Source organism: Nelusetta ayraudi, unplaced genomic scaffold (genome assembly GCF_046127955.1).
Source record: "Nelusetta ayraudi isolate G7.1 ecotype Tasmania unplaced genomic scaffold, CSIRO-AGI_Nayr_v1 ptg000160l, whole genome shotgun sequence".
In the NCBI taxonomy this organism is placed as follows: Eukaryota; Metazoa; Chordata; class Actinopteri; order Tetraodontiformes; family Monacanthidae; genus Nelusetta; species Nelusetta ayraudi.
In genome coordinates, this window is record NW_027466210.1 from 966,934 (window position 1) to 988,798 (window position 21,865).

The 21,865-nt window shown below is 48.2% G+C and overlaps 1 protein-coding gene across 1 annotated transcript in view; it reads right to left on the reverse strand.

Moving 5' to 3' along the window:
- lamc3 (laminin, gamma 3) overlaps window positions 1-21,865 on the reverse strand; it is an 88,522-nt gene that overhangs the window by 55,296 nt on the left and 11,361 nt on the right. The window contains exons 3-4 of the mRNA XM_076013920.1: window positions 11,270-11,400; window positions 8,386-8,552 (exon numbers count right to left, since the gene is read on the reverse strand). Of these exons, the coding sequence (XP_075870035.1) occupies window positions 8,386-8,552; window positions 11,270-11,400 (298 nt within the window). The remainder of the gene's footprint in view (window positions 1-8,385; window positions 8,553-11,269; window positions 11,401-21,865) is intronic.

Sequence of the window (21,865 nt, forward strand, 5' to 3'; positions counted from 1 at the left end):
GTTCGTTCCTCGCAGCGGTTTTGGGGAAACCGAACGCTAGCTAGCGTCGCCGCTAACAAGGGGCACATTCGATCCAAGCGTCCATCACAGGCCGCCGCAGTTCTGACAGCTGGGACCGAAAGCCCGCAGGAGGAATCGTCGGCCTTTTGGAACGCTTCTCAATGTGCCTTGTTAAGCCAGAACTTTACTCAAGACAAAAAACAAAACTCGGCTAAATTTTTAGCCCTTTGTTTGCAGCCGCCGGCAAGAACACAACCACACTGAGGATTTTGGTCGACCTGCTGCGCGGGCTTAACAAAAATAAATAAATAACTAAATAAATAAATAAATTAAAAAAAAGTTCACACAGTTTAATGAAGCAACTAGGTCGGGACAGAAGCAGGCAGTAAAAATAGACACTGGGATCCAAATCAATGAGCCTTGTGAGGACGGTGGAAAAATATGAGCGAACGAAAAAAAAAAAAAAAAAAAAAAAAAAGAGTGTCACACTTAGCGACACAAGGACGCGCGAGAAGTGCCGACTCAGGAATCGGAGACGGAGGGAGACGATGGGATGGGGGAAGCAACAGAACCTGAAGTGGGTGGGGGGTGTTGGGGGAGGCGAGGGGGGGGGGGGGGGGGTGGATGTGAGGAAAGAGAGCGGGACCCGTCAGAACAAGGGGGCTGAGATAAAAGACGAGCGATATCGAGTCGGACTCTCTTCGATCGGCTCGGCCGTCGTGACACTGGCAGAGATTAAAAAGGTGTGTTTTCCTCTTGAAAGTGAAAGTCTACGTCGCGTTAAAGTGCACGGCGGGCCGGTGCGCGTCTCTGGTTTTTTTGACCCACAGAGTGACGACTCTCTCAACAAAACAAAAAAAACACGAGTCTCCTTTGATACCTCGGCCCATAACTGTTAAACACAGCGCCGTGACTGTCCATGACAAGGAGAGGTCTCCAATGAAACACCTGCTTGTAAACAGGGTTTCTTTCCCTTGTTGTTGTTGTTGTTGTTGTTGTTGTTGTTGTTGAGGAAAGTCGCTGGAAAGATCTAACGCAGCGGGGAAGCCGGAGGGGAGGAGTGGAGTCGTTCTCGGGCTGAGAGTGACCCCCCTCAGACCGGGTCACTGAGTGCCACTGACCCCCCCCCGCCCCCCGAGACCCACAATGATGAGCCGAAGAGTCCTCAGAGGAATGAAGACGCCGAAAGCGTCCGAAAAGTCAAAGACGTTTCCTGAAATCGCAAAGCCGCAGACTGGAAGCTTGCTGGAACGCACAGTATTGCAGTATATACAGTACCTGGCCCGGTGTGTTTCTGGAAATCTTTAATCTTTAAAACAAAAACTCATGTCTTTAATTATTCTTCTGGGCTACTTTGCAGAGTTAATCTTTTATTTGACAATGCATTTTACACGCCACCACTCTAGAGCTACCGCTACGAAAAAAAAAAAAAAATTGTGGCATTTTATTTTGAAAATCGTCCAGGGCCCTTCTGCGACTCGTGTCTGGCAGCTTTTATAGGGTGAATTATCTCTTTGAAACAGAAAGTCAGGAACATTTTATCACAGTAACTCAGAGAAATGGCACCTCGGCTCCTCTTTGTGAAAATCATCACCCGCGCTCTCCAGGCTAAACAAGGTCGGCCTCTCTGGCGGGGGGGGGGGGGGGGCGGTTCGCCGTCTCATTGTCTCCTGCCCTTTAAAAGAATAATTTCTCACCTCTGTTTTGGAATGCGACGCGGAGAGGGGGGGCGGGAGCACCGTGATCGCCGCGGGCAAAGTAATTACTCATTTTTACATCTAATTTGGTGGAAAAATGAGATGTCCGGAGCAGCCGGGACAATAGAGCACCGGCAGTGATAAGAGAGTCTTGCAAGGACCCCAGGCTCACGCTCCACTGCGCTGTGTATCGATTTGCAGCTTCTGCTTCTTTTTTTTTTTTTTTTTTTTTTTTTTTCTTTTTTTTCTATGACGCCTTTCAATTTAATAGCGACCAATGTTGCATATTTTATATATGCTATTAGCCGTTTCTCCCTGCTGCATTACTCCTGCGTCCACAAACGTTGATTGATATTTGCAGAAGTCAGTCAGACTCTCATTCCTGAGACGTTGGCACATTCATAACTCCAAGATTCACACGGGAGGATTGCGACTCACTCGAGTCTACCAGAGCGCAATTTTACACATCACTGCATTAATGCGCAGGCGTTTAAAAGAACAACTGGAGGCATGAACGCCCTGCATACATATTTTCCCCCTCGACGAGAGTCGTGCACCTCGGACTTAAGATGGTTCGCGTCTTCGCGAATTTTCTCTCTCTTATCTTTCCATCCAACCCCGACCTTCGTCAGTTGCCGTGTAACGGGCCCGAGGCTCGTCTCCGCGCCGTCTCCAGCTATTTAATTACCTCCGTGGGTCTCACATCGCACAAACACTTGGAGCACATACACTGAATATGCCAACCAGCGGACGTTTCCAAGGCTCCTCGGCTCTCTTTACCCCGTAATTGCTGCAAATTACAAAAGCCTGCACGTCTAAACTGTCTAATTTAACGAGACGTATCAGATGTTACTGTTTACATCAATATATATTGATATCATAGGCAGCCCAGACCGCGTGTGGCCATGTGCTAATTACAGGCTTTGGTTGTCCCCATGGTGATGAGGAAAGGTACTACATCCACGTCCATTAAGCGTCTATTGATGAGGCCCAGCGCTCGAGTCCCTGGCCGTCTGTTCCAATTTCCTGCCCACTTCCTGTGAGCGGTTAAGCTAGCGCGCCGCACCCCGCCAGACTCCCCTTCCACTGAGTGCGCTCGAGAAAAACGCCGGGGCGATGTAACAGCCCAGGCAGAAAGGACTCAGAATGAAATTAAGTGGAAGGATGTTGACAGGTGGCAATTTATATTTTTGGACAGGGGGAGGAAGTTTTTGTTTAAGGCGCCAACCGGGGGAAAAAAAAAAAAAAGCCCAATGCGGCCTCAGGAGGTATATAAAGAGGAGTGTATTATTCTCCCCCCCAGTCAGAAGAATGGATGGACAGAAGAAGGCTGGAAAGGGACTGGAAACATTTCATAAAGGAAAAACAATAACATTTAAACATTGAGGAATGTTGTACAAATAATTTTGAAAATATATTTCGTTATTTGACTAATATTTCTTTTGTGGGGGCGTTTTTTTTTAAAGCCTTTCCTTGATAGTGTTTTTTTTTTATTTTTATCTTTCATATTGTATCTCAATATTCTTGCTTTTTTTCACTTTTGGGGTTCTGTAGAACATTTTTTCAGCTTTTCCTATACAAGTCACACAGTTTTATGAACAGTTGCCACAGTTGTAAAGTTTCATAATTTCGGACGATGGACCGTAAAGTCCCAAATAAACACTTAATTTTAATGTGAAATCTTTTCAAAGGACAATTATCATGATCATTATGGGGGGGGGAGGCACACACCATACTTTGTCCTTTAAAGGCCCCCGCCCGGGGGGGGCACAAGATTCAGAGCCCTCTAGTGGCCATACAGTATAATACAAACCCTGATAGCACAAATAGGACAATGTTATTCCACAACCAAATAGATTTTTTTTTTCTCATTGTGTTTATATCATGTGCCATGCATCCCGTACGTCGTCTTGACAAAGTCGTTCCGGGCCATTAGATCTACACACGCACTGCGCTCCTAAATCACTCCGCTGCTACGTATCAAACACCGCGACCGGGATCTGAGCGTTTGGCTCAGTGTGAGCCTGCAAGCCGAGAGGAAATAGTTGTGTTCCCCCCCCCCCCCCGGTACACCTGCTGCGCCACGCAGAGAAAGAGAACATAACAGAGATTAAACAGATTTGGGGGCTTGTGCCCGGAGTGCCGCCGTATCTGCTAACTTTCCATTCTTTCGCCAAACAAAATGATTGTCAAAGCGAGGCCCCGGCTGATAAATCTCTTTGAATTGCCACAGTTGGAAGGGACTTTAATGTGCAAATTTCTTTTTTTTTTTTTTTTCTTCCCACAATAGCATCTGCAGCGGGAGGATATGGGATGATGAGTGTTTCCCCCCCGCCTCCCCCCCTCCTTTTTCTTTTAAACACGTCTGAAGGAGGAAAGGATCGCACTTGCCGAAAAACAGGCCTCAGCCTTAAATCAGAGGCACAAAAGGATTTAAAGACGCTCGCAGCTGGAAGACCCTCCGGCGCAGCGCTGATGACAACATCAAACAAACGACGAGAGCGGCGGAGACCCGCAGCAAGATGTTCCGCGCGGTAAATTATTTGGCTCGCGAGACACGGCGAGGGCGGGGCGTTAGGGGGAGGAGTGGGGGGGGGAGCGGGGAGCACGCGTGGGAAAATGAGTATATTCCTCCTCAGTTCAGGGAGACAAAAGCAAGCAAAGAGCAGGCAGATGAACAAGGTGACGTGGTTGAAGTGGGAGGGAGGAAATAAATAAATAAATAAATAAATAAATTAATAAATAAATAAATGCTGTTTCTATTAGCCGCCTGCTGCTACAGTCCAACCGCAGCTAATGTGCTAATCCAACGATCGCTGCCTCTTTTCCGGCGTTTCGCTAATCAGCTGGAGTAGCGCTCGGAAATGTCCACAACTTTGCTACTCTATTCGTATAAAAAAGACGCAAAAAAAAAAAAAAAAAAATGCCGCAAGCTAGCGACGACTTCCCAAATCAAGAGCAGTGTTTTCCAACCGTTTTCGAGCCACGGCTCATTTTTTTTTTTACACTGAAAAAAAAAAAAAAAAAAAATCCCAAAGCGCACCACCAACCAACAATATTATAAAATGATACTTTGTCGCCAAACAATGACAATGTAGCCTCTTCATTTATTTATACTCACTCAGCGTGAAACCTATTTACATGCACGTAGCTGATATCCTTGGAGTAATTGAGGGAGGAAAATATGCCCATGTTCCTTTTTAAAGCACAGTCTCTCCACGATGGATTGTTATTTATTTATTTTTTTTCAGACTAATAAAGTGAAATTTCATAATTTTTTTCACACTGGTTTGCCGCGACGCAGAAGTTGGAAAAACAGTGATCGAGAGGATACTTTTCCAATTTGTGCCCAGAGGCGACGGATTGGAACTGGGCGAGCACCAAGAGCGACTGGATGACACTGCACACCGGCACTCCTTCCAGGGTCAACAGCTCCAACAACAAGTTCCACTCTGCCGCAGACCCGCAGCCGCAGCCGCCGTTCCCTTCCTCCGGACGTGAGGAAGACTTTTGAGAAATGCGACGGCGCGTCCACGCTCGTTTGCGCAACATGCGCACGTTTGAGGCCAACCCCCATAATTGGATCTTGCAGGATCTCGGCGTTTGTGATGTAAGCCCCGCCAGTTAATTATTCAAAAACGCCGGCGATAACAACAAATCTGAGTAACACGTTTGAAAAATTCCCCCCGCGGTCGCATTCCCGGCATGCGGTGCAGGGGGGGGGGGGGGGGGGGGGGGGGGAGCGAGGAAGACGGAGAGGAGAGAAATTTAAAGAGACGAAAAAGACACAAATTATGGAGTTTAAGAGCCGCCTCTCGCTCCCCGTTTCCTCTCCTTTGTGTCGACTCTCAGCTGCCGTCCGACTGTTTGGGTCGGCGGCTTCACTTCGGAGCGTCAGGCGGCCTTGACCCTGTTGTTTTCTCTCTCTCCCCTCCCTTGCTTACACATTATTTCTCATCACGCAGCCCGAAAGAGGCACTTGACATTTTTTGCCTCATTTGTTTGAGACCGCCGGCCTTTAGCTGCAGCCGCAGTAAATAGTCGCCGTAATTGCCCTCCCATATGTCTTTCTCACAGCAGAACGACTGTAGCCGACGCTGCAAAAATGTTTTTGTTTTATTTTACTAACCTGCTGCTTCTCTTTGGCATTAATGCACTATAAATATATATATATATATATATATATATATATGTATACATATATATATATGTATATATATATATATATATATATATATATGTATATATATATATATATATATGTATATATATATATATATATATATATGTATACATATATATATATGTATGTATATATATATATATGACTGTCTCAGTTTTTATTTGCTCTTTTTCCCAGGCTTTCATAAATGGCTCTCATAACTCTATCTGGCCAACCGATAACACCCTCTAAAGACTGTTTGGATATTCGGACGCTATTATTACAACATTATTTCATTTCCAATGAAAAATACAAAGTTGGTCAGAGGAGTGCAAAGACTGCTTTGATATACATGTATAGCTTTGGAAGGAATAAAGTCCAGTCACTCTCAGCCAGAAATGGGAAAACTCTCAACCTTTACTTCTTTTTATAGCTAGCTAGAGTTTTTTTTTTTCTTTTTTTTTTTTAAGTCTGTGTGAAAACACACTGTTGTGAAAATCTGCCCTTTGACCTCCCGACAGCCGCCTGGTTGCTCCCTCTGACCGCCTCGTTTCTGCCTCGTGTTCGTCCCCTTGCAAACACGTGGAAGGTCCAACAGGAGCCAGCAGGAAACTCGAGCTTTAGTTTTTCCCGGATGAAAAAAAAAATAAAATAAAATAAAGATGACAGCAAAGAAAACGGCAGCGTTTTCCATTTCCAAAAAGCGGTCCTGCGCGGCGGGCCTGTTTACTGACACGGGTGAGAATGTGTTTTGTATATTTCTAGATATAAAGTGTTTTATTGCAACGATTTATTTGAAAAAAAAAAAAGAAAAAAAAAGATTCCCTGTCTTCTCCCTCATACAAGTAAAAGCATGAGCAAACACTCTACAGTGCACACATACCCCGCAAATCAATGCAATTCCTGCTTCTCTATTCTGTTCAAGCGCCACTGTGCTCTCTCTCTCTCTCTCTCTCTCTCTCTCTCTCTCTCTCTCTCTCTCTCTCTCTCTCTGAAATGCCACCCCATCCCTTTCACCTTATTTTCGCAGCAGAACCCAAATGATTCCCTGGCTGGCGCCGCCGCGCTGCAAATGGCACCGCCGCCCGTTCCCCGAATCGTGACATTGGCTCTGACAAAAGAGTCTCGGCCCTCTCAAGCCTGAGAGTGCGTCAGACCTTCAGACCTCTGAGAGCTCGGCCCTGTGTTTGTCAGAACGGAGACATCTGTCCTCCAACCCGCTGCTGCTGCTGCTGCTGCTGCTGCTGCTGCTGCTGCTGCTGCTGCTGCTGCTGCACCGGCTGAGTCACAGTGTGTGGACGCCGCTTGCAAAGCTGCAGCACGGCGCGGCGGACGAACACGACGGAAAATATTGATGTTCGGACTTGAACTGCTCCATAAATCCAGTTCATCAATCTGGCTAAATTCTAAGAGACAACGTTTTCCCATTGATTCTATGGAGTGTGATACCAGAGAGATTTCTATCTATCTATCTATCTATCTATCTATCCATCTAAGGGCTATAAGGCTGAATAAGAGTGCAATTAACAATCTAATGGCAAATAATTCGGGAACGAGCATCGTTGACACCAATATCAATATTTTTACCTATTAAAGTACGACTGAGATGATAAATATTATAATCATTTTAATAATAACTCAGATTATGGTCTGATCCCCCCCCCCCCCACCCCCTCTGCTTCAAGCTGCAGAACAAGAACCTCAGCGAATGCTGCCCCCTATCTGCTAATTCAACTCACTACGCCACCACAACAGACGAGCTTGACCCCGATACCTGGTTGACCCGCCCACCACTCTTCCACAGCCATATTCCATCATTAATGTTATATTTAGACACGTTTTTATGGAGGGCCGTCACCCCCCCGCGCACAAAACTATCCTTCGAGGATCTTGTCAAAGTAGTTTTTCAACACAAGAGCTAAATATTCGGGCCGTCATGAGGTTATTATGCTTACAAAATCCATCTAATATTAAGCGCGTCGCACTGCAATGATTACGCCAGGCTTGCAGCAGTTTATCTGCCGGCGCCATCTGCTCGCAAACCAAGAACAAGAAGTAATTAAAAGGAGCCCGTCGCTTAATTGAATTTGCTGTAAAAAAAAAAAAAGAAGAAAAAAAGCGAAAAAAAAAGAACAAAAACAAACAACATATTTGAGCGCCGCAAGGAGAGCAAAACCAGCGAGACGGAGCTGGAGCTGGGCCCGTGCAGGGCCGCGCTCAGACCTGTTCAGGCCAGAAGTCCAAAGTTCCCCGGGACTTCGCCACCTTTCGATGGCATCGCGTCAACCTCCGGCGTTTGCGGCACGCGCCGCTCATGCAGCAAAGAGTTCAACGATGCGGGGTGAGAAAAATCGAATTCCTCCGATCTATCGGACGTTGACGCCGCGTCCCCCCCCCCCCCCCCTCCCCAATTGATTTGACTCGTCGCTTGAACTCCTCACCCCCGCAGGACTTTGGATTTCCATTCGCGCCAGGCTGCACACTGCGGGTCTGTTGACAGCGGACCCGGAAGGCGACCGTACTCACTCAAACACTCGTGGGCCGAGTCCCACGTGGCCCTGGCCCACGGCCGGTCCCGGTAGAAGGCTCCACACCGCTGGCAGTCCTCTCCAGCCGTGTTGTGCTGGCAGACGCACGCCAGTCTCCCGTCCTCGCCCTCCGAGCACTCGCTGGCGTGGCCGTTGCACTTGCATCTGACGGGTTGAGGAAACAACATTGAAAAGGGTCTGCCGCTGGCTTTCGGTCTCGGGGCGAAGCAGATCGTCTGAGAGTTGGCGGTTTTCCGTCAAGTGCCGATTTCAACGGAGAGACGGCGGCAATGGCGTGACTGGAATGAACAATAGGTGGAGGTTTCAAACAGGAAGCGCAGGAACTGGCGGCCGCCGTGGCACAGCTGGCATTGGACGTATTCCACAAGACTGGAAAGCGTCGTTGGCTGTGCTGGACAGATCACAGGTAATTTGTAAAATGCATCACATAAATTTCCCAAATCCTCTCGCCAAATCCAATATTATTCCTCCGGTTTTTGGCGTTTTTGTGATTTTTAGAGTGGCTGAGTGGCTCTTGCTGACTGTTTTTTTTTTTTTTTTTATGGCTGGCATTTTGACACATTAGAAGGAAGACTGGGGTGGAGGGGGGACGGGGACGGGTGGGGGGGGGGGCAGAAGGGCTTTCCAGTGTTAGGAGGTAATGGCTAGATGGTATCAAAGATTCGTAAGGAAGTGACGTTGATTCTAAGAAAGTCTCGAGGGTGGCTAACATTGATAGAGAAAGGCAATGATTTTACCCTATGTAACATCCTTAGCCTCCAAAACTGTATTCTTGACCGGTACCGTAACTTGAACTCTGATCCTAACCGTGACTCGGACCCCAATGCTGAACCTAACCGTATTTTATTGGATTCTTGCTTGCAGTGGAGCCTGGGCTACTCGGACCCTCCATCTCTTCCGACGTCACTTCCTTACGAATCTTTGATACCATCCGGCCATTACCGTCTAAGGAGTTGTCACTTCCTCTTCCTCACAGTTTTACTCCTAGGAAATCATCATTGCTTCCATGGTAACAACGAGCACTCAGCGCCGACACGATTTTTTGAAACAAAGGCGTGGTGCCGTTTAAACTTTCTCACTCAGGTAAGTGATTGCTGAGGCGATGAGGGAAGATTTATGAGGTCCACCCCCCCCCCCCTCGAAAAAAGAAACTAGCGTCTGCCAATTTCCTCTTGGTGGCATCTGTTTTTCCCCTCTGAAGCGGCCGAGCGCGCTACGCCTTGCCGCGGCTACTTTAAAAAAAATAATAATAATTTCCCTGGCAGTGTCGACGGGCGCGCGGGGACTCGTCAGATTTGGCCAGCTGTCCCCGGTCGGGCCGTCCTCTCGCCCGAGGCCCGGACCCACTCGCTCCCTCTCTCCGTGTGTCTCTCTCTCTCGCCGAGACGTCCACCTCCGTGTAACTCGTCGAGCGGCGTACACGTATCGCATTTCTCCGGCGATTATTCTAACTGAATACGTTATGAGTTGAGCGGTCATTTTTCATTTGATTCGAGTCATTCGAGCATTTTAATGAATCCCCCGCGGGGTGGGGGGGGCGTGGATTTAGCCGAGCCAGATCTCGGGAACCGCTCGCGAGGGGTCGGAGTTCGGCGCTGAGGTGGAAAGGCAACGTGGCAGGGGAAAAAAATAAATAAAACAAAAATACCCACAGGAAGCGGAGCGGGCCCGGCGGCGCGCTGGCGTCGCAAGGCTAATTTGTCACGCCCTCGTGGTGATCCTGAGCGTTTATGACAGGTGTCAGATCAAATTCCGAGTGGCTCCGAAGGCTTCATCTGAAGCGGCTAATGGTCCGCTCCTGTCCGCAGCCAGGTCCTCGCCGCCGCGTCGCATCTCATTAGCTTGAATAACAAGGCGGGAGGAGTGCGTGGTATCGGCGGACCGCCTCGCCCCTCCAATTCGGCCCTGACGGCGACGGCGGGGCCCGAGCGGGGCGACGGCCGCTCCTATTAGCTTTTCGCAAATGGCTACAAGATTGCTTGTCTTGCTTCGTAATTTAAGTCCGAGTCGTCAAACTGCGTTTGCGTGGGACGTTTTTTTTTTTCAATTAGAATGGCAATCAAGCAAATAGCACCCGTGTGAGGCCAGGCTACCAAAATACTTCATGGGTTGAAATAAAAAATGAAATATTCAAGACAGGCCGGATGGTTTTTCCTCGCCGTTAACAAATGATTTTTTTTTTTAATGAAAACTGCTCGATAAAGGACATGAATTCCGCTACCCACTCTCACCTCTGTGTTTCCACCAGGGCTCGTTTGGCAACAGCCCGTTAGTATCGAGGCTCGTCTCCATGTCATGTTCTGATCCGTCAGGACTCCACTGCGAGTCCTTCACAGGCTAATTTTCTTCCGAGTTTTTGTCCGTCTTCGTCTCTCGAATGCGCCAGCGAGCGGTTGAACGTTTCGCCGTCTGGCCACCGGTGGCGCACTTCAGCTCTCCGGACGCTGATTCTTTGTGTCGTCCCTGCGACTCCCGCAATCCGTCCCCCGCCGCAGCTTGGTGACAAAAAAATGACGCGTCGGCGCGATCTGAGCAACGCGCAGCGTGCGGCCACGGCTGGGAATTCAGAAAATACACAAGCGCATGCTTGGTGGAGCCGCGCGGCGCCGCGTCCGGAGCGGTTACAGTCAGCGCTGGGGGCTTCTCGTTGGAATGTGACACACCGATGCAGACGAAATCAAGCGAGTTATATAAGTGTGTTACGTAGAGGATGGAGGTTCGCGTTAGCTCGAAGGCAGCTATAGCAGCTGGAGGTTCTTTAGCAGAGGCAATCTTGTTTTTTTTTTCCACCTGAAGTGCTTCTGCACTCTCCTCAAGGACAGAGTTCAACGTGAACTGGGAGCCGGCGAGTGTCTTCTTACCTGCCGCCCACGGAGAGGTCAGAGATGGCGTAAAAGTAGGAGCGCAACACCTTGGGCTCTTTGAACAACTCGTCTCCGAAAGTGTTGAGTCTGTCCAGCGAGATGAGCAGGTCGGTGGCGGTCACCCATTCCTGAAGGAGAGACGGGTGAGAGGGATGATGTCGGAGGACGCCGTGCAAGGTCACCTACCTACGGAAGCGGCAGGTGGCGATGCCAATCCTGGAGGTTTGTGAAGAAAGTGGGAGAAGAGGAGGAAAAATGAGGCTTTCAGGGAAGGAAGCAACGGCGGAGGTGGCGAAAGTTGACGGCAAAGGAGAGAAGAGGTTGGAATGAGGGGTTTGCGCCTGGAGGAAAGGTGAAGGTTGGTGGTGTGGCGGCCGGGGGAGAGGAGAGATGTAATGGGAAATAATGAGGATGGTGGAGGAAATTCAGTGGATGTTAGAAAGAGAGAGAGAGAGAGAGAGAGAGAGAGAGAGAGAGAGAGAGAAAAATACAGGCTGAGAAGGGCGGCAAAAAAAAAAAAAAAAAAAAAAAATCCCTTTTCCAAGAAAGTGAATAAAACTGACAGTAGTGCAGCTCCGCTGCAGTGTTATGGATGGAGTGAGGCGAAAGCACCCCGCTTCTGATATGATTTAAGCTCCTCCGGCGGAGCAACAGCGAGAAGGTGGCGCTAAAAAAAAAAAAAAACAACAAAAAAAAACACAGGAGGTGGGGAGAAAGAAAACTGTAAGTCAAAAAAAGAACAAAACAAAAAAAACGCAAAAGGAGATAAAAGTCGGGGAAGAGGGAGAACTAACGGAAACGTCTTTGCAGTGAGCAAAAACAACTTTTAAACAAATAGCCGGGGAGAAACTTTCTTGACTGTGACTGCGAGACTTTCCAATGTGTATGTGTATATATACAATATATATATATATATGTATATATATATATATATATATATGTATACATAAACACCTGTAATGCTTTACTTTTCAGGCTTCTCCCATGTGGGCTCTGTGGTGGGGAAAGGATGGGGGGGGGGGAATGGGGGAGGGGGAGACATCGGAACGGATGCGCCTCAGACAGACAACATGATGAGTTTATTCATTCACGTTTTTTCCTCAGGCGGTACATGTCCACTGTCTAAACATTAAATTGCGCCGGAACGCAAAGCAGGACGGCGGTTTAGTCTGCACAGGCCCCCCGATATGTTTTGGGAAACCGTCTGAGGGAGTCGCTGCAAGCGAACGAGCTAACGAGAGAGCGCGGCGCACTGACATACTGATAAGGCATCCTCGGAGCACCTTGGAAATAAACCAATTAGATCCAAGTGCAGCTCCAAAATGCCAATTATTGGCGTGTTTGAACGCGCTGTAAACAAACTATTTACAAACACAAACGTAAAGAGTAACGGAGAGAAGCAGGCCGCTCAACAACAACAACAACAACAACAACAACGTGGGTCTTTGCACACACACACACACACACACACACACACACACGCGCGCACGCGCACCCGCGCACGTATATCTACGAGACCCCGCAAACAAACAGCTATTTGCCTTGCGTCACAAAACAATGAGAGGATAATTCATCACTGGGAGATCTCTGAGGGAGCTCTGATGGAAAAGTGTTGCTATTAAAATGCAGTCAAAGCAGGGATGGATTATTCTGCCAATGGATAGCCCGAGGCAGAGTGGGACGCTCTGACTTCACGATGAACCGACGTTGTTTTGCTGAAAAAGAAAATAAAAAGTGAAAAAAAAAAAAAAGTGAAGAAGAAGAAGAAGAAGAAGAAGAAGAAAAAAGGTTGTCTCCTGTAATAATAATCATAAAAAAAAAAGAACCAAACAAACCCCGTTGTTACTGCCTCTACTGGGCACACGGCCTGTTTTGCATGTTTATCTCGCTGCCTTTGTCCTCCGTGACCTGTTACGTTTTATTATTTTCTTATTTATGTATTTTTTGCACCTGTACCTTTCCCACCGTGAGGACAAATGAGCCGTGTAACGATCAAAAAGTTTTGTTGAAGGACAACAACAACAACAACAACAACTATAAAATGTATATTGTTAAACAGATATCTTTAAGACCTGAGCAGAGCAACTGACTGTGTGGTTTCGAGCATCATAATGTGTTTCCGCTCTGATAAACAGTCAACTTGACTTGTATTTTAAATCCAACAGCTCTGGGACAGTGTTTTTCTGGTGATCTGGTGATCTCCCCCCCACTCCCCCCCACCCCCCCCACCCCCGTCCATTGCTTTTGATGGAAGAAGGTCTCGGGGATATTGGACCACCTGCACGATGCCACATGCCTGCAGCCTCAGGAGACATACCTCCGGGGTGTTCGGAGGTCGCGACCCCTCATTGGAACATCTGGTGCTAATGGGTAACACGTGTTCCTGATTGGTTTAACCCTTTGCTTGCGTGGCGGCAGCAGGACTACTGGGCTTCACAGTGGCACGGTTTGCGTTGGTGTCGTCAGCTCAGAAGGCTGCGGCGTGTGGTGCAGTACCAGAACGGCCAGTAGGACGTCCTGACCTTGCCATGCAGCCGCAGGGCCACTGATGTTTCATGTCTCAAGTCTCGCTATTGCATTTTGACAGGCTGTAATTTAAAGTCCTGAAAACAATCAGCCTTTTCTTTGGAAGTTGTGAATTTTTTATTTTTTATTTTTTCAAATCTTTAGAATGAATCGAAAGCAAAGACTGACAACAAGCAGGACGGTGGCTATAAGAGCTCTCACACAGGGACACCTGCAGAGGTGCAGCCGTGACGATCAGCTCCAAATCCAAACAACTGCTTTCGGCGCAGTCACACACCAAAAGCCAGTCTGCGCAGATGTCGCTGGAAAACTGAACACTAACATGAGAGCAACAGCGGAACGCAGAGGAGCCGCCGACAGACCCTCTGTTTTTATGGTAGCCGTGAGTACAATGCCGCGGAATTGAGCAGAGCCGGCTGCCTCGCCCGGGCCCCCGAACCTTATCGACTTTTTCTCCGACTTGACACAGCTCTGTGTGTAATGGGAATTGGACAATATTGAATGACCCTGATGCACTGCATGGGAAAAAAAAAATGAAAAAAAAAAAATGAACGGAATTCTTCATTTTGTCTTACACCGAGTGGACTTGGCTACGCTTCCATTCATAGTTTATGAGTTTGGGGTTTTGGCGGGGGGGGGGGGGGTAGGGGGAGGAGGGAGTACTTCTACTCTGCGAGGTAACTTATCATGGGATGAAGTGAGAGGCAGAGAGGTTGAGAAATACATGTTCGAGGTGTGACCAAAAAACAAGAAAGGAAAAAAAGGTGTGAATACCCAATCTATTTCAATCAATAGAAAACACCTCAATGGGAAAACACGTTAATGTCTCTATCAGGACAACACAGAACACAGGAGCTCGAGTCTGGGAAGAAGAAGAAGAAGAAGAGCTGCTTTTCTGTGTGTGTGTTGTTGGGTTTGTTTGTTTTGTTTTTTTTTTTAAATCAACTTTAAACGTGAAATATAGTTCATGTCCAAAGTTGAAAAATATATGTGTATTGAGTGTTCCCCCTCTACGATCAATACACACAGGACAAGCGGGAACCTTTGATCGTTAACGTTTGAATGCACTGACCATTTCATCGTGGACATCCTGAAGTCTGACCTTTAAACTCTTTACACCGACTTCCACTGACCTTCCAAATGAATCTCCACTTTAGTAATCTCAACCATATGTATATGTGGGTGGGAGACAATAGAAGTCCTGAGGTGAGAGTACACGCCGAAATACGAGTTCCAACACCCTGAAGCCTCGGTTAAAACGAGGTCTAATGTCTCTGGCTTTGGTTTGGTGAAAGAACAGACTGCTGCATGGGAATCACTGACGACAACAACAACAACAACAACAACAACAACAAGTTCACCTTAAATCTCTCCGCAAGGCCTAACCTTAAACTTAAACCCCAACTCCAACCCATACACTTGGCGGCATTAACTTAACGTTAGCCTAATGAACATTTTCGCCGAAAGCATCACCAAGTTCCACCAATCACAATTTACCATCATTATTTGACTGGTTCCACGAGGCTCACCACTGCTAATGCTGCTGCTGTCAGTGCTGGCTACATGGCTAAACTCGGTCCCGAACCACCACCAGATGGTCGTAACTGTCGTTTTTTTTTTTTAAACTGGTTTCTGCAAATTCCTCGAGGGATTTCTTTTGTAAACCCCTGAGCTTTTCAACACCACCTTTGCGATTTTGCCCTTGTTTTCAACGCTCCATCTTCCCAGGAAGCGCTAACTCTCAATCCCCTACGTAAGCTGTCAAGCGCCGTTATAACAGCGTGATTGACAAGCCACAGGTGCAACAGGCCCTTTTCTCCCCCCCCCCCCCCCCCCTTTCCTTTTCTCTTTTCTCATGGTCCGGCCCACCGGCCCAACAACCCACCGCCACACCGGGGAAATCATCGACATCCCCCGTATGCCAGTGCTGGGCAAAACTAATTACACACAAATGAACACAAGTGAAGTGATGCATTCCAGCACATTTCCTGGGTTCCTAATTTTGCTAAAAAAAATGATAATCAAATAATGCTAATGTGCCAATTATTTATCACGTGGAAATTTACAGGCATTGCAGTGAAAACATGGAATTAATGGTAAAGTTGTGAGGAAATGTGAGGCCTCTCGCTTTGAACAAACGTCCCCACTCCACCCTCCAGGTTGGAAGCGAGGGTCCTGAAAATGGCATATTTCTGGCACGGCAATACACACACACATACACAAACACTCAGCGCTAACGTATTTAACGCGCCGTTAGCATTTCAGGCCCGTGCCCCACCAAAACAACCGCTCGGCTCCATTCATCATACTGTATGAAGCCATTATCATGTGAAGGAGTCATTAGTTATGCTCCGTGGGACGGCGCTAATTGTGAAGAGAGAAGTAGACATGGCTCCAAATATCACTTACTGCAGTGAAAGGAAGCAGTTTCTAAGGGTTAATTAGCAGGCAGCCCATTACTTACTATTTGTGCAAAGCGCAGCAGAAGCTTAATTAACTTTGATTCTCAGTGCCTGGGATGGTTTTTTTTTTTGGCTCACAATGCCACGGCGACGCCGACCCCGGGAGAGTGGGCTGCGGCCAGCCCGGGACAAGCGCGACGAGTCGGAATCTGGTCGCGAAACAGAGAGCAAGTCGCTGCGCGGAGGTGTCAAACAGCGCTCCGGAGGAAGATTCTGCTTTAGGTGTGACAACCTGCGCCTCCCAAATCCCTCTTGTGTCTTCCTCCCTATCACACACGAACACACTGGAACACACAGTCGCGCTGTCTCGCAGCTTTCTCCTCCTCCTGCGCCTCCCGTCCCAGCGTGTTTTTCCTTGAACTGTCAAAGCCTCTGGCTGCAGGCAGTGACTTGGAAAGAGAGTCGCAGAGTCCCTCATTCCGGAGTTAATAACTTTTTAATTTAATTGCTTAAGTTCACTGTGCCCTCAATATTCCCCCACCCCATTTTTTTTTTTTTTTTTTTTTTTTTTTACCCCCCCCCCCCTTCATTGTGATTCAACAGCGGAGCCACAATTTGCCACACGGCTTTCCGGAGGCAGAGGAGGAGGAGGAGGATGGACAGGGGAGGCTGGGGTTGGGTGGGCCGCCAGGGGAAGCGGGTGCAGACAAAAAGCGTTTTAATGGATGGCTGAACAAATTAAATTTGTATTCGCGCGGCAGCTTTCATCTTTGCCGCGATTATTGGGGAGCAAGAAAAAAAAAAAAAGAAGAAGAAGAAGAAGAAGAAGAAGGAGGAGGAGGAGGAGGAAGAGAGCTCCACAACAAGGCTTCCGCTGCGGAGGGGTGACAATGGCAAGGTGAGCGGCGTTCGCCCCGCGGAAGAAATCACTTTCACTGTACAGAAATGCATTTGACGGCGCAGTGAGCAGGAAGAAATAAAAAAAAAAAAATGAATAAACACAAAAATAAATAAAATAAAAGGCCGGGTGGCACATGCGAAGCAAAACACCTTTGCGCTTAAGTGTCACTGATGTGTTTTTTGTTTCCCCTCCGATTAATTTTTATTTTTTTTCCCCCCCTCTCTGACCTCTCGGCGGCGTGACAAGGAGAGATGCGTCGTCGAGGAGAGCGGCGCCGTGTCGGAGCCACGCTGGCGCTCAGGACCGAGGTACAAGCGGCGAATCAGCAAAGGGATTAAAATGCTAATAATACAGGCGGGGATGCGCGTCCTGTTTTAAGCCTCATGAAATATGCATGGCCCAGTGTGAGCCATATTGGAGGGTGGATAGTGGAGCTGACATTCCACAGAGAGGAACAGGGGGATGATTTTATGCTCTGCTGAAGTGCGTGTGGTTTTAAACCCCCCCCCACCACCCTTCAAAAAATAAAAAATAAAAAAAACTCCCAGCCATCACCCCCGCCGCATTAAAAGCCAATTGTTAAATGTGACTTCTATGAATAAAAATTCCTTGAGAGGCCTTCCCGCACTATCTGCCACTTAAGCAGACAGAGGAGGAAAAATAAACGGCGCCTCTCGGAGAAGTGGCTTTTTTGACAGGCGCGCTTTAATGTACGCTACGTGTCAGGACTTTCTGAAGGCGGCCCGACTCGGAGTGCGTAACCCGCTAGTTTGATACGCCGCTTAAAACGTCATGTCGGCGTGTGAAAGAAATATGTACTTTTATATATTAGATATATATACAAAAAAAAAAAAACAAAACCATGCCAGCGTTCCTGGTCCAAAGTTTTATTTGCTTGCGTCTTAAATAAAGAGAGAAGAAAGCCCAACAACACTTGCAGTGAAATCTTCAGAGGCGGGCAGGAGTTTCCCAGCAGTCATACCTCTGTTGCGGATCAAAAAGAGTCAAATGACAGAATCAACAAGGCTGAGGTCAAACACGTGGCTCTCAGAGGTCCTGAAAACACGACCTCCCTCCACCCTTTAGCGCTGTTTAACCCACATCTCTGCATTCTCGAGGCTTCCAGTCGGCCGTCAGTCTGTTTTAAGCCGCATTCTTCAAGGACGGCACATCAGGAGACATGCTCACCACTTATGAACAGAAACACCGGGTGATTCTGCGGTGAAAACTACACCAGAATTATTAAAGGGAAAGTTTTTGGAAGTTGTTTTCATGAGAAAAGTAGATTTTCCAACTCCGACTAAACAGCTGCAACAAAGGAGCCCGTCTAACACAGTATGTCGGTGTTGACCTGAAGACCAAGGAAAAAGTTTGGGGCTCACTCAACATAAAAAACAGCAACTTTTCAGCCATTTTAATGTGATACACCGGCCCTTTAAGGTGCATCGATGCACAGCATTTGCAGCCATCGCGGGCATGACTGTATGTCACCATTAGAGAAACGAATTCTCGCCGGCGTTCAAGACATTTTTCACCCTCTAATGACGAGCTGCTGCGCTTTGTTTCAGCACCGGGGACGCTTATGGCCTGTTCGGCTCTCCGCGTCACACCCATCCGTTCCATCAGCCTCAAAGCGAAGGGGGGAAGGGAGGGGAAGGGGGGGGGGGGGGGAGCGACGCGCCGCCAGAGACGGCGCAATTGATCCGCCTTTTTATTCAAATGCGACATGGCTCACAGTCAATTACCAGCCTTCCCGTCTTGTTGTTTAAGGTGTGGGTGTGGGTGGGGGGGTAGGGGGGCAGGCAGGGCCCATGGGAAGATTTGCCGCCCAATCTGCGTATTCTTGCCTCGTATCGATTCCCCCGCGCAGTCTTCTAATCAGCGGGTCGATGTCACCCCGGAGGCGCGCTGGGATATGATCTGGGCGAGACATCAGCGGCCGTGCTTTAACGCGACACCGGTGCGCGTCCTCTCAAAGCCCAAACATCTGAGGGTTGAACGGGTTCATCGAAATGGAATCACGGCCGTCTCCCGTCGAGGAAAGGCGCGTTAGCCGTTTGAACGGGAGCGACCACCACGTCGGGTAATGGCACGCACGCGGCAATCAAGGGCTTAGCTGGTTACAGCGACGGTCATCTGATTAATATGCATCGAGGGGTGCGGAAATACGCTCTCCTGGTCCTGGTGCCCTGGACTGGTTACATTCATTTCTTTTTTTTCCAATCTCTAATCCCCCCTTCCTTCAATTTGTCTCTAATTGCCCATCTTCAAATTGGCCTCACCTGTGGAGCGTATCGGCTCCTTGAGGACGTGCACTGCACGTGCAAAAATCGATCCTGGCGCACGCCAGAGACAAAAAATAGGAATAAACGTTTTTCGCCAATGCGGTCATGATTTACTTTGGATGAAGGGGATGCAGTTAGTTTTCCGCCAGCTGAGACGAGATAGAAATGCACTTGAGGAAGCCGCACGACACAAATCAATAAGAAGGGCTCTGACACGGACCCCGCAAGACAGGGAGTACACGTTGTGTGTGAAGGACTGTGTCAGTTCGGTCAAAAAGGAGAATCTGATCCAACATAGAGGCTGATTTCCATTTTTCCCCCACTGGCTCTGCCCTTTAAATCGCAAGGGATTTTGCTTGTGTAAAACCTGAATTTGCAAGACACCATCAATCTCACAGCTCCATGTGGAAATGCTGTCTGGAATGGCCAAAGTTTATCAGGACCGGGAAAGCATTTACTCAGTATTGATATGGGTCCCGACGGGGCTTTGACAAGAGTTCATTCAAATTGTTGGTGAAGAAATGTGACTGGCCCCGAGTAAAATGTTACCAACTGCAACTTTGTCCGAAGGCATCGGAAGGTCCAATAAACCCAACAAATCTTAAAAAAAATGAATCTTTTTATTATCTTTGCCAACAGCTGTGATATTGGTGCTGGTTGGGACAACCAACAGCCGGGTTCCGGTTCAGATCCAGGCCAGAATTGAGCTTTTTTTTTAGACGGGGGGTTGGGGGGGTTATTTGGAAATACTAGCACGTGCTCGCCGAGGTAACATACTTCCATGCCCGTTTGGTTACGAGCCGGAATGCCGGGGCTTGAGAAAACACCCCAAAAAGCTTTCATTTTGTATTGTCGAGCTGTTCCCAGACATTAAAAGAGTCATTTCATCCAGCCGCTCCCCACTGGTCCTGATTATACAAGACCACGAGGGCTTATTACAGAGGCGCCGGGGGGACAAGGGCAGACACACAAAATCAAAGTGCCTGTTGCCGTTTCCCTCCCCGTCTGGGATTGACAGCTGCGATGCTGCTGACCTGGACAGCGAGGACGAGCAGGAGCTTCGGGAGGACGCGTCTGGGAATCAAACGCTCTCCGACAATCAAACAGACCCGACGCTCTCAAGGCGAGCCCTTTCGTCAGCAAAGCCGATTCCACAGGCAGAGTCACAGGGTTAATTGTTGCCGCAGAACAAATGTGGGATGTGTGGTGTTGTTGTTTCTGTTTTTTTTCCACACTCCAGAAAGACGGAGAAGGCTTGACAGGTATCATTTAAATGTTTTCTTGGTCATTCGAATACGGCCTCATACGTTTCCTGGGGAGATTTCCGTCTCTGCTGTAAAGCTTAGCGGACATTGACGAAGAAAAGGCTAGCGAGAATGTAGAAGTGGAAAAAGAAATGCAGTTCTCAACCCACTGAGACAGTTTTGCATTCAGCCCCACTGCCACTCGCAAGGTGGCAGAATAACTCAAGCGCTAACAGCCAGCGTGACACAATCTACTTGAAAGTAGCACCGAATCTATTACCTCCTCGTCTCATTCCGACTCGGGAAAATCCTGCACGTGTGCTCCTCTCCACTTTCCCGCCTATGTTGCCTCGCCGACGGCAGCCTACAACGCATCATCCCCAAACACAGAGGCAACTTAGGAGCTAATCCAATAGAAACGAAAGGCACGTTTTGCCACTCGGGGTAGGGAGGTACAAGCCGATTGCCAATTGGAGGCACGTGAGGGAAACGGCCTTATCCCAACGCTCAGCGCAGCTTAGCTGATGATTGCCTCGCCGCCGCCGCCGCCGCCACCGCCACCGCCGCCGCCGCCGCCGCCACCATCCCTCCTCCATCTTCCTGCTGTTTGAATCATGAGAAAGGCGAATTTCTTTCTTCTTCGTAGGAGGTTGCAGAGATTTGGTGCTCTCCCAGCAAAGCACTCGATGAGAACAGAGGCACCACCTCTGAGCCCAGCAGTCAGCTGGGTTTGGCGAGGCAGGTTTGGGCGAAAAGCAAATACACACAAAGTGCTTCAGTGTTTAAAGAGCGTTCATCAGATTTCCCGATCCATATTATGACAATTTCGAGTTTGCCAGTGTTTTCTAAAAATAACAACGTATAGCTATAGCCTGGCACCGAACAGGAATCGGATTACCTCCGCGGACCGTCTTTCCTGTCGGTTCTCTGCATTCCTTCCTACACATATCCCGGAAGCTTACGGTTCAAACACAGTGGAGGCCCCAGAGCAGCGTCGCCCCAAAGACTGCGAGCAGGAAAGCACGTCAAAGAAACAGGAATTCGTCCAACTCTTTGCAGAATGATAAGCAAGTGGCTGTAAAAAGAAAAGATAAACATATTCCAGGGAATGGAGAGAAACAGAGAGAGAGAGAGAGAGCGAGCACAGCTGGATGGGGATAAGAGGCGAGTCGGACGTCATCAAAGAAGCGGTTGATTCCTGTGCAAGACCTGCTCCTTTCAGCGCTCTCATTGGT